The sequence below is a fragment of the Phyllostomus discolor genome, chromosome 10 (genome assembly GCF_004126475.2).
Source record: "Phyllostomus discolor isolate MPI-MPIP mPhyDis1 chromosome 10, mPhyDis1.pri.v3, whole genome shotgun sequence".
Lineage (NCBI taxonomy): Eukaryota > Metazoa > Chordata > Mammalia > Chiroptera > Phyllostomidae > Phyllostomus > Phyllostomus discolor.
Genome location: NC_040912.2, coordinates 30,925,728 through 30,938,586, shown reverse-complemented (window position 1 = coordinate 30,938,586; position 12,859 = coordinate 30,925,728). Strand labels below are relative to the sequence as shown.

The window sequence follows — 12,859 nt, the reverse complement described above, 5'->3', positions numbered from 1 at the left end:
AAAGGGCAAACAAGAACACATTTATAGAATAAAGAATCTTTTTAAGAGAAAAAAAATTAAGAGCATATTTACTGAATAAAGGGGCATATTTTTACGGGATAAAAGATGTATATTTAAACCAACTCTATTTAGCTTCTTGATCACAAATACTGGAATTAGTGAAACCAAAAGAATTTGAGCTGAAAAGAACTGTAGAAATGATCTAATTAATGCATTTTACATACAGATGACAAAACAAAAACAGAGAAGCAAAGAAGTGAAGTACCTTGCTCAATGTCATGCAGCTAAGAAGTGTGGACAATTAACAAGCAGTAAATAATATAGGCACTTCTTAACTCAGCCAAAGAATTTCATTTTAACCAATAAGGTAAGTTACCTTTCCATAAGAAATGATGGTAAATAATTGCATTACATCCTCTCTAAAGGATGGGCTATAGCAAATCATTAACTACTGCTATGAACACAAGTTTAAGAACTTGGCTCAACTGAGGGGAAAAGTTACTATCTTGTGAGAAGAGTAGGTGAGCAAGAAGTATATTGGGCAACTAGTGGAAAGAGCTAACCTCAATCCCAGGAGCTAACCCTCTCAACTTAAAAAAAACACACACACACAAAAAGGAAGGCTTTGATTCTAATGAGAGCTTTTGAGGATTTTTAACTAAAAGGGTACTTTTCTAATATGAGGTCCAATCATAAGTAGTTAACACATGTAAATTTTATACTGAAGATAAATAAACATAACTCCAATACAAAACAATAAAAATTGCTAGAATAAATAAGGGACCTTGTGCTGTGCAATGACACTTGGCTAGTCATTAGCTATCCTTTGATATGACTTGATAATGCCCGAGAATACTAACTTATTTCCCCTCAAGGCAGACCTGGCAATTCCGAATGGATGCACAGATATGGTAATTAAAGATCTAAGTAGAAAGCTCATAAGACAAACATGGTAGAAAAAAAAAGAGGCTGGAATGAGAATAATTTTGAAAAGGAGCGCTAACATTTATAACCAAGGATTCATTCTTTTAAAAGGAAAATAAGTTAATGTTTACCAGCATGCATAATGAATGGGTGCCCAGTGATCATTATCTAATTGGTTGACTGAAAATTTTTCATTGAGAAGACGAGTTAATAATTCTGAATCTCCTTCACAGGCACTCCGATGGAGAGGAAAATCATCTACCCATGGTCGTTCCCTGTTCAAAAAAACAAATTGAAAGCTATATATCACTGAGCAGCTACAAACAACATCACTTATGCAATGGCTATATTGCATATTAAGTACATATATCATTTTAAGCAATGTTATAATGGTAGAATGTAAGTTTTTAAAAAAGCAATGTGGAGTAAAACCAAAACAAGTACTTGTCTTCTGTGACACTGCTCATGCTTCTCTGCCATTTTTCCTGTTTGGGAATTTGGATTTTTGAGTAGTCTGGAGCTCCTAGACCAAAGTATGGATTAATTACCACTTTATCAACCTAGAAAGGAAAAGCAAAACAAAATAAAACTAACAACAAACAAAAAACCCTTAAGAGCTTTAGATATTTAACTTTAATACATATAAAAAGAGCTAAGTATGGATGTCATCTTAATTATAACAATAGTAACAGGTGCTTTTACCTCAGGAAAAAAAATTGACATTTGAGATGAAATGTCTTTGGAAATCAGAGCCAAAATATATTAAATTCTTACCCGATTTGTATATTGAAGATCTGATCCAAACAAAGGGTTGTAAATACAGGTATCTGCTTTCTCTAGGGCCAGCATCTTACTCTTTATTTCTAGTGCACTATAGCCCATATGTAGTGAGTTTTCTGTCTGACCTGATTCAGTAGCATATGCAGGATTTATGACATTAGTTTTTATCCGCTCAAGAGGAGACGGTCGGAATAAAGCTGGAATAAAGTGAGATTGTGCATGACGTTCATCTAACCACCTGGCAGAATAGAAAAAAGAAACAGAAGTATTTGTTCAAAAGTGAAGAAAAAAAGTAGAATACTATCCAATTTTAACACGTGATACTTTCTAATATTCAGATGTTTATAACTTTAATTAATGTTGGTAAAGGACTTCATTTACTATCAATAAAAGTTTTGTTAATGAGTGTCACAGGTTTGATTCCCAGTCAGGGTACATGTCTGGGTTGCGGGCCATGACCCCCAGCAACTGCACATTGATATTTCTATCTCTTTCTCCCTCCATTCCCTCTCTAAAAAAAAAATAAATAAAATAAATAAAATCTTTAAAAAAAGTTTTGTTAATGGACACTGCAAACTATTTCTAAAAATACATACACTATTATAATAATAAAAGCCCCTTTCAAAAAATACAAAGCACTTTCAAAATTTAAACCACTTAGATATAGGTATATCAACCCTGTTGTTACAGAAAGACGAAGGCATGGGCATGGTAGGTTAAAAGACTTGTTCACTAATGTGAGTGATTCATTATGAGAGCAACTCATTATTAAATCTAGTTTTATAAAAACTTACCATTTCTTACAAATCAAAACCATAATGAAATACCACCACATACCTGTTAAAATGGCTATTATGTATGTTCATTGCAGCATTGTTTACAATTGTTAAGATATGGGAGCAGCCCAAATGTATATCAGTAGATGAGTGGATAAAACAACTATAGTATATTTACACAATGGAATACTACTTGGCTGTAATAAAGACAAAAATTTTACCCTTTGTGACAGCATGGAAGGACCTGGAGAACATCATGCTAAATGAAATAAGCCAGTCCGAGAAAGACAAATACCATATGATCTCACTCATATGTGGAATCTAATGAACAAACTGAACTAACAAGCAAGACAGACTCAGATAGAGAGCAGACCGACAGCTCCTGGTGTTGGGGGGACAGGGGTTAGGGGGTGAAAGGATCCAACAAATAGGTAAAAGGACTCATGAACTTGGCAGCAGTGTGGTGATTAGGGGAGGAGGAGGCTATAATGGGGGTTAAATGGTAATGGAAAAAAAGACAATTAAAAAAAGTTGTATAAAAATAAAAAGCAAATGGCAGAAAAAAAGCCAAGAAATAACAAGTATTAATGAGGATGTGGGGAAAAGGAAACCCTCAGGCACTGTTGGTGGGAATGTAAATTGGTGCAGCCACTGCACGAAAACAGTATGGAGTTTCCTTAAAAAAATTAACAGTAGAATTACCATATGATCCAGCAATTCCTCTTCTGGGTACCTACCTGAAAAGTATGAAAACACTAACTGGTAAAGATATATGTACCCCCATGTTCATTTGCAGCTTTACGTATAATTGCCAAGACATAGAAACAACCTAAGTGTCCATCAACAGATGACTGGATAAAGAAGATGTGATATATATACAATGGAATACTACAAAGCAATAAATAAAACAATGAAACATCCCCATCTGCAACATGATGGATCTTGAAGGAATTGTACTAAGTGCAGTAAGTCAGACAGAGGACAAAAACAGTATGATTTCATTTGCATGTGGAATATAAAACAAAAAGCAATGAGTGAACTAACAAAACAAACTCACAGTTATAAGCAACAGAAATGGTAGTTACCAGAGAGAGAGGGGAGTAGGGTAAGGGTGAGTTGGTTTTAAGGGGGTCAGATATAGTGATAGGAAGGAATTGGACTTTAGGTTGTGAGTATGCAATAGCGTATACAGATAACAAATTTTAATGTCGTATACTTCAAATTTACATAATGTTATTAACCAATATTACCTTGATAAATTTAATTTTTAAAAAACTTACCACTTATTTACGTACATATTATTAATTTCATTATTTTCTTCCAAAAGTGTTGGTATCTATCAGAGCTATTTTTTACTATCAACATGTATTTTATTTATTAAAAAATATTTTTAATGGCAGTTCTTACTTATCCAAGGCCATTAACATCCTTGCTGTAAGAGTAGCAAAGTGAGTGCTGGATTCACTACAGACTCGCATAATATCTTGTAAGCAGTAAAAAATTGGGCATCCAGGAGTATATGCATATTTCGTATTATCTGGAAAAGAACAATAAAGAATTATGCCATCATAACCATTATATAAAAGGTTTGCAACTGCATGTTTATTTAAAAGTTACAGTATATTTAGCCCTGGCTGGTATAGCTCAGTGGCTTGAGTGCTGGCCAGGTCCCCACTAGGGGGCACACTATAGGCAACCACACATTGGTGTTTCTCTCCCTTTCTTTCTCCCTCCGTTCCCCTCTCAATAAAGAAATAAATAAATATTTAAAAATTAAAAAATAAAAGTTACAGTATATTTTTTAAAAAAACATGGTTAAGTATTGATTATTTTAGATTTGGAATTAGAAGACATGGATTCAAGTAACGGCCAGCTCTGTGACTTTATCCACTTGGGTGAATGCAATATTTAGAATTATGGAGAACTGAAATTATTTCCTCTTTCTCAATGTTATAAAACTTTGACTAGTAAGATTTCTAACACCATTTAAGATACTGCCACTGTAGTTGGACAGAGTGTTTTAGAACTACTACCGACACTTTCTTGTCCCAAAGAAAACATAGGTCCTGATCATAATATCTTAATTTTCAAAAATAAATATCTATTTCCATTCTATCTATAGCACATCCTTGAAAAGTCCTTTAGTATAACCTGACAAGTTTTAGTTTCAATACATGGTTTCCCACAGAAACAAAAACATTATTGTTCACTTCCAGAAGCCTGATTATTACTTCAAAATCCAAATATCTTTATTTAAGTAACAAATTTCCCATCTATTAATTAAGAACATGTATTTTACAACAGTATTATAGTAGTAACTATGAGCGCAAATTCCTAAATTCCACAATAGATATTTTAAAAAGATTTATTTATTTTTAGAGAAAGGGGAAGGGAAGGAGAGGGAGAGAAACGTGGATGTGAGAGAGAAACACTGATTGGCTGCCTCTCCCACGTGCCCCAAACTGGGACCTGGCCACAACCCAGGCATATATGCCCCAACCAGGAATGAACAATCAATCCTCTGCCTTGCAGGACCATGCTCAACTGACTGAGGCATACCAGTCAGGGTCCACAATAGATTTTAACTTAGAATCCAAGGCACAAAACGATTCGTAAAATAAAACTTGGACTTTACCTTTGACAACTGATGGAACAATATATAATGCTGCTTCTCTGCCCATCTTCTCCCCATCCAGAGGAAATTTCTTCAGTAGCACCACTCGTTTTCCTAATTATTTTTTTAAAAAGTCGGTAAAGATAAAAAAAAAAAGGCAGTGAGACCAATTAAAATATTAAAAGTCAATTTTATTATTTGTCCTAATAAAAACTGGTAATTTTGAAAATATTCATTTTGTGTACAAACAGTAGATTAGAGGTCCTGGTCTTAACACAATAGAAGAGAATCTTCTGGTGAATAACAAGAAATACTGTCCTGCTAAGGACTGCCTGAGCTACTGAACACCGAGGCATCCTGCAGGCTCAAGAGGCATATACTTCCTCACTCAGTGGGGATGTAGGTGGTATACATACATTGCAAAATCTTAAAGTTTAGCACCTCTTCACTTAATCTGCAACCTCTGCCCTCAATTTCAGATTTTTAATAAAATCTGATTGGACTACAAACTGTTATTTTGAATTATAACCAACACTTAGTCTGTTTTTCCTGATCTGGTAGCAAGGAGAACATAAATAATAACCTACAAGTCTTGTATTCTAAAACCTCTTATGCTCTAGATACCTTTGTCATAATTTTTGTCAAACTTTCCAATGTCTCCACCCCAAGAAATAGAACCTTGTTCCTCACACTGGCTGGCTGTCTTCTGTGGACAGGTAGATAATATAAGGGTTCAGCAGCTTCATTTATTCACAAAATACTGGAATCAACATTTGTGATTATTATGGCTCATTATTATTATAGACCCCAATTATTTTATAAAATGAATTATTGTACAAAGTAGAAATGTTAGAGACAGAATAACATTCTATTAATTTTCAGAGGCAATATTTCTTTTGTCTGGCTTGAAGTTTTGTCTTAATCTTTCCTGCCTTGTGGCTTCGCCAGATCCAGTTCTACTCCACTGTTCACTTGCCTACTTTGCCAATTATAGCTGTGACTATGAGATCTGTTGCAGGGAAAAAATAAAAGCTGACTATGGATTAGGAAATGATGAAGGTTCTAGTCTTAACTTCTTCACTAATGGGAATATTATTTTAGCAGGTGACAACCTATGTCTTTTTATAGATGTGAAAATGACCATACACCAACTCATAGGATCAATTTAACAAATTCAAGAATAAGTAACTTTGGTAGTGTTCTGTAAATTATAAAAATCCCTGAACAAAAAGGAAAGGCATAACTGCTATGGTAAAATCATTTGTGGTTTTCATGTAAGGAATCATAAACTATAAAAATATTTCATACATTTAGAAAAACTCAATTGACTATGGTAATTAGGATATGGTATGGCTCATTAATACAATTATCTGTTTAGTTAAGTAGAACTTCTGTATTTTAATTTCTCTTTAAAAATATAAGTGCATTTTACTAAGTATACAAGGCATAACTATGCTAGACACGTTTCAGGGTGCCCATCCACTCATGACTTCTAAGAGAAACAACCCTGCCCTCTGGGCCAGGGAACAAACATCTTTGTTAACACCACCACGTCCATCCCTTCTTTGGAGTGGATGGTCTGAGTGGTAGAGTTTGGCTAGTTCACAGCAAATTCTAGCTTGTCTCTCTCAGCTCAAATATATGATTTAGGTTAATTGGACTTTGGTTTCAGGAATTTGATCTCAAAATAGATCCTGCTAATTGCAACAATTTAGCAATAGTAAAACAAGTCTGGATGAAAATATCAGAAAAGATTAAGACCGTGAAAGAAAAGACCGACAAATTTTTGGCATCCAAAGATAGCCTTCTGCATGCCTTTCTCACCCACAAGCCTAGTCCCCTTTTTAGATACGATCAATCTCTCTATCATATCTGATAGAGAAAGGAGATACTCTTTGTGGTACTCAAAATATATATCAAAGATCTGTAAATTTATGCAGGTACTTATTATAATCTTGGGTTACAATGCTTACTTAGATCCCCAACCCACAAAAACCCTCCGGGCCCTCCTAGGAGGGTAAAATACAGTAAATGATACCTCCAAAAGTTATGAAAAATAGGCTATAGCTATCTCTAGCGAATATCCAAAATAACTAATAAATCAAACCACAGGATACAGCCTTATCTCTGCAACAAAAACAGTTTCTGTACTAATAAAACAGATGAGTTAGACAACCAAGCTATAAAAATGAACAAACAGAAAAAACGCTAAGTAAGCTTTAAAGAGGTATGTATGCTTTTACCTCACTAACAACTGTTTCAACTGCTACTTAACTGGAATTACCTTTACCTTTTTTAATTGTAATGCCTGAATCTTGGACACAGTTAATAATTTCTGCAACTTCTAAATGTGTCTGCTTCTTGTGAGATTATGGCCTGAGAAGACGGATCATTACTTTTTAATCAGTTTCACAGGCTATACATTATCCAACATTTTAAATAGGGCCTCAATTTCAGGGTTAATATTCTCCTGTAATTCAGTTAGGCTCTTTGAATAGCGTTTTTCTTCTTGTGACCAAATAGGAAGAAAACCCCTGCTACCTGGTAACTTATAGGACTCTTTCTAATCCATGAATCTTAACTTTTACTTAGTTATGAAGAGAGCTTTATAGTTTTCTCTGTCCTGGAGTACAGAAATAAAAATAGCAATTCAAAGATACCTAGGAAACTATACTTCTACCAAAAGTAGTTTGTACTTTTAGTTTTCATGTTACCACTTAGGTTTTTCTGTCTCTACCAAACAACTCATTAACACTCATTAAATATTTTTCAACTTAAAAATATTAAAGGTTACTTTTTCTCTACTCCAGTTACTTCTTCAAGGGTCCACCCTGTAACTAAAAACAAACAAACAAACAACAAACTTCTGAGTCTTTTCCAAGTTTTTTTAAATAGAAAGGAACATAAAAAGAAATTGATATTAATATATATTTTAAATGTCTTTTTCCATAAGCATTTAAAGTAAACGTGTAAAAGAAAGAAAGAGACAGAAAAGGAAAGGAAAGAGAAAAGAAAAGAAAAGAAAAGAAAAGAAAAGAAAAGAAAAGAAAAGAAAAGAAAAGAAAAGAAAAGAGAAAAGAAAAGAAAGGAAGAAAAAGAAAGAAGTTTCCTACCTTTGATACCCTGGTTTGCAGGAGAAATTGGTTTGGTGGTTTCTACTACGTAATCCAATATGCCTTGTGTTACTTCACTGTTGCCTTGAAGTTTAGTTTCCAACAAAACTTTCTTTCTCTTTTTTTTCTGTCCCTCAATAGGAACTTCATGCAATAAAATCTTGGATAAGAAAAATAATATTGAGAAAGTTTAAATTAAATTTATTTGCCCTAGAATATAATAAGCCAACAGTCTTTCTTAACCCTAACTGCATATCAGAATAACCTGGGAAGCTTTTAAAATATTATCAATGCCCAGCTTCATCTCTAACCTATTAAATCAGAATGTTTAGGGAGTAGTATCCTGGTCCTAGAAGTTTTCTTTTTCTTTTTTTTTTTTTTTAAATATATTTTATTGATTATGCTATTACAGTTGTCCCATTTCCCCCTTCTCTCCCCTCCACCCTGTACCCCCCTCCCACCCACATTTCCCCCTTTAGTTCATGTCCATGTGTCATACTTATGAGTTCTTTAGTTTCTACATTTCCCGTACTATTCTTGCCCTCCCCCTATCTATTTTCAACCTACATTCTATGCTACTTATTCTCTATACCTTTTCCCCCTCTCTCCTCCTCCCACGCCCCTGCTGCCTAACCCTCCATGTGCCCTCCATTTCTGTGGTTCTGTTCCTGTTCCAACTGTTTACTTAGTTTCTTTTGGTTTTGCTTTAGGTGTGGTTGTTAATATTTGTGAGTTTGCTGTCCTTTTACTATACATGTCTTTTCTTTATCTTCTTTTCTTAGATAAGTCCCTTTAGCATTTCATAAAATAAGGGCTTGGTGATGATGAACTCCTTTAACTTGACCTTATCTGAGAAGCACTTTATCTGCCCTTCCATTCTAAATGAGAGCTTTGCTGGATAGAGCAATCTGGGATGTAGGTCCTTGTCTTTCATGACTTGGAATATTTCTTTCCAGCCCCTTCTTGCCTGTAAGGTCTCTTTGGAGAAATCAGCTGACAGTCTGATGGGAACTCCTTTGTAGGTGACTGTCCCCTTACCTCTTGCTGCTTCTAGGATTCTCTCCTTCGTTTTTACCTTGGCTAATGTAATTATGATGTGCCTTGGTGTGTTTCTTCTTGGGTCCAACTTCTTTGGGGCTCTCTGAGCTTCTTGGATTTCTTGGAAGACTGTTCCCTTTGCCAGATTGGGGAAGTTCTCCTTTATTATTTGTTCAAATACGTGCTCAATCTGTTGCTTTTCCCCTTCCGATTCCGGTACCCCTATAATTCGGATATTGGAACGTTTAAAGGTGTCTTGGATGCTCTTAATCTTTTCCTCAATTTTTTGAATTCTTATTTCATCATGCTTTCCTGCTTGGTTGATTCTATCTTCCTTCTGGTCCACTGTATTGTTTTGAGACTCATATTCCTTCCTTTCACTATTGGCTCTCCTCCGCTTGTCTTCCTGCATCTGTTTTATGGTAATCTGCATTCTTTCATCTAAATTTCGTCCAAAATCTACCAGTTCCGTGAGCTTTCTAATCACCAATGTTTTGAACTGCGCATCTGATAGATTGGCTAATTCTTGGTCGCTCAAAAGGATGAGTCCTGGGGGACTGATCTGCTCTGTTGAAAACATGTTTTTTTTTCCCCTGCCTCTCCTTTTTTTTTTTTTCGGTCTGGTCGCTCTTGTTACGGTGGGGGGCGGAGCCTTAGGTGCTCACCGGGGCTGGGCACCCCAGTCGCTAGATTGTGATGTTATATGTGGGGGCGGGGCGGGAGCGGGAGCAGGGCGGGAGAAAACAATGGCGGTAGTTCCGTTCTCCTGGACTCAGACCCTTGTCTGAGCTTCTGGGCCGCGAGTTCTGCCCTGGTCCACAATCGCTACCCCTCTGGGTCTGCCAGCCGCAGCTTGCGTACTCAGGGATCACCGCTGTCTTCTTGCGCCCCCGGATGGCTTTTGTGCCGATTTCGCGCCAAACCTTCCCCCGACCTCCGTGCGCCGCCTACCCGAGCCAGCCCCGTGCCCGCCTGGCTCGTCTTCTCCTACCAGTCCGGATGAATGCGTCTACTTCAACTTCTTGGCTGCCCGACTTCCATTCAGATAAATCCTCTGCCGGATCTGGGTGTTATTCTGATAGTAAATTATTGTTGTAAATTATTGGTTTTCTAATCTTGGTTGTACGAGGAGGTACGGTGCGTCCACCTATTCCTCCATCTTGCCGGAAGTCCCTAGAAGTTTTCAAGTTCCCCAGGTGATTGATTCAACAGTGCAGCCAGGACTGAGAACCAGGATGCCAGAGCACTGCTAAAGCAGCAGCCTCCTGAGAACCCCTGCAATATCCTTTAATAGATTTCAGATAACTAACACCCCAAAAGTAATTTAAGCAACACACTACCTAAATAAGCTGGAGTTAGATTAGAACAGGGGTGTCAAACTCATTCTCACCCGGGGCCACATAAGCCTTGTGTTTGCCTTCAAAAGGACAGAAATAATTTTAGGACTGTATAACTGTAACCACTCCTGAACTGTTAAGGAGTTGAAATTACATTTGGTCCTTTGAAGGCAACTGTGAGGGCAATGTGTCCTCTGGTGAAAAATGAGTTTGACACCCCTGGGTTAGATGTATTTTATAGTGTTTGGACTCTGTTGAATAAGGAAGATAACAATTCTGTTTTTGTTCCCTTTCCCCCAATCACATTTACTAACACATGTAATACAGGGTGGGGCACAAGTAGGTTTACAGTTGTGAGAACACAAAACATAATTTATTCTTGTATTATTATTTATTAATTATTGCATTATTTTCCATACAAATTGTAAACCTATTTTTGCCCCACCCAGTATAATTGAAAACTGTAGAAAAGTAACGTAATCTCCTAAAAATTAAAGGTAAAAAGATACTTTTTAGCATACTGTTAAAAACTGTTCTTTGGGAAAAATAACCAAAAATAATGTATAGATTGAAATTTTGTATAAGCTGACTTTTGCAATTTATTTTTACTTTTGAGAGCCATTCCACAAATTGTGCTAAAAACAAAATCTATAAATGCTAAGGAAAACTCAAATACTTTTTAATATCTAATAACTTACGTGTATCAATGAATAGAAAAATGGTCAAAAGGCATACAGCAAAATCAAAAAGACAGTGATAGGCAGAGATCTAGGGTTTCGAAACTAGCTTGTCAAGATCTTAGGTTGTCAAGGAGAATTTACAGGATACAGTAAGACTATATGTAAATAAAAATGATAATAGAGACTGACAATTCAATAGTAGCAAATCAAACATTAGTAAATTGTTCTCACTTCATATGATTTAGCCTTGTATTCCCGGGAATTTAGACTGGCAGTATTCTTTGGACGAATAACAGCAACATATGCATCTTCTATGTTCTCTGGATTTCCCATTGCTTTACAAAACAAACAAAGAAATGCCTTGAAAGATTAAATTAAAGGATACATAATCACTTAGTAACACAACTAAATAAGATGTTGCTTTTCCTATCTTAAAATACATATTTACCCTTTAAAAGGCAAGCCAGAGATGACTGGTTCTATTTTACCATTGAACTATTCAAAACCTTAGCTTATAATTTAAGACATCCTTGTAGTCCTTTTTTCCTTTTCTATTAAAAGTTAAAAAAAATGAGGATACATACTTTCAGAAGGCTTAACTACATAAAAATCTGCTTTTTCTATCTAAAAAAGCAGATTATAAAAATGTCTTATAAGTACTAAGTAAATATTGACTTGAAATAGTGACTCAGAATATTAAACACTTATTTTTCTACAAATTATACAAGTGAATGTTATATTGTTAATAGTTTTAAAGTTGGAAATAGGTAGCTGCCACTGACATTTTCTTCAGAATCTTCAGAGAACTTTCATATTTGACATTTGGATGAGCTAACGTATAGTTTAAAATTCCCTTTGGAGGTGCCCATTATAGTCAAAAACATTTGGATAGTTGATGAAAGCTTTCTGACAAAGGTATAAGAGTATTTTCCACTTCCATTATAATTCCCTAGATAATAAAAATATTCTTCCAAATATATATTATATACACATCTCCACTGAGCAATTTCCAACAAGTAGCTGAATTTCATTTAGTAGTTCTATTTCATTAAGTACTATTATTCATTTTTTTAATGGCTAAAATGTTTCCCCTCATTTACATGGCAGCAAATTTCTAAAAGAGCATCAAACAAGAAGTTTCCCATCCATGTTGACATTAATCTTTTTTAGTTAAAAAAAAGATTATTAGGCATTAAAATGATCTGTTCATATTTAATGAGTTCTTTCTTGTCCCAACTCTCATAGAGACAGAGGGGAAAAAAAAAGATCATTTTCAAGAACATTTCTGAATGTTACTTAAGAGACAGAGGAATTTTTATTCTGTTTTTTCAACTGAAGTTAATGAAGTCATTTTGGAATCTTTAATGGACCTTTATGCACCTCCTTAAATAACAATAACAACAAAAGCCTTATAACTGGAAAATTTTCTTTAAAAACTCTTTTAAAATCCAGAAGCTTTTGTCCTTTTAAGTAAACATTAGCCTAAGATTAAAACAACCATTAAAATTATTGCACAAAAACTTTAATATTATTTAAATAATTAAATCATTTAAAATGTATTTTAAATTATAAAAATTTTCACTGATTTAGATCCAGT

The 12,859-nt window shown here is 35.0% G+C and overlaps 1 protein-coding gene across 3 annotated transcripts in view; it reads right to left on the bottom strand.

Annotated features, from left to right (window-relative positions):
* KRIT1 (KRIT1 ankyrin repeat containing) overlaps positions 1 to 12,859 on the bottom strand; it is a 38,270-nt gene that overhangs the window by 22,031 nt on the left and 3,380 nt on the right. For all 3 annotated transcript variants that reach the window (XM_028525430.2, XM_028525429.2, XM_028525431.2), the window contains exons 2-8: positions 11,494 to 11,597; positions 8,208 to 8,367; positions 5,116 to 5,208; positions 3,888 to 4,017; positions 1,699 to 1,942; positions 1,369 to 1,484; positions 1,056 to 1,199 (exon numbers count right to left, since the gene is read on the bottom strand). In XM_028525430.2, the coding sequence (XP_028381231.1) occupies positions 1,056 to 1,199; positions 1,369 to 1,484; positions 1,699 to 1,942; positions 3,888 to 4,017; positions 5,116 to 5,208; positions 8,208 to 8,367; positions 11,494 to 11,595 (989 nt within the window). In that variant the 5' untranslated portion in view covers positions 11,596 to 11,597. The remainder of the gene's footprint in view (positions 1 to 1,055; positions 1,200 to 1,368; positions 1,485 to 1,698; positions 1,943 to 3,887; positions 4,018 to 5,115; positions 5,209 to 8,207; positions 8,368 to 11,493; positions 11,598 to 12,859) is intronic.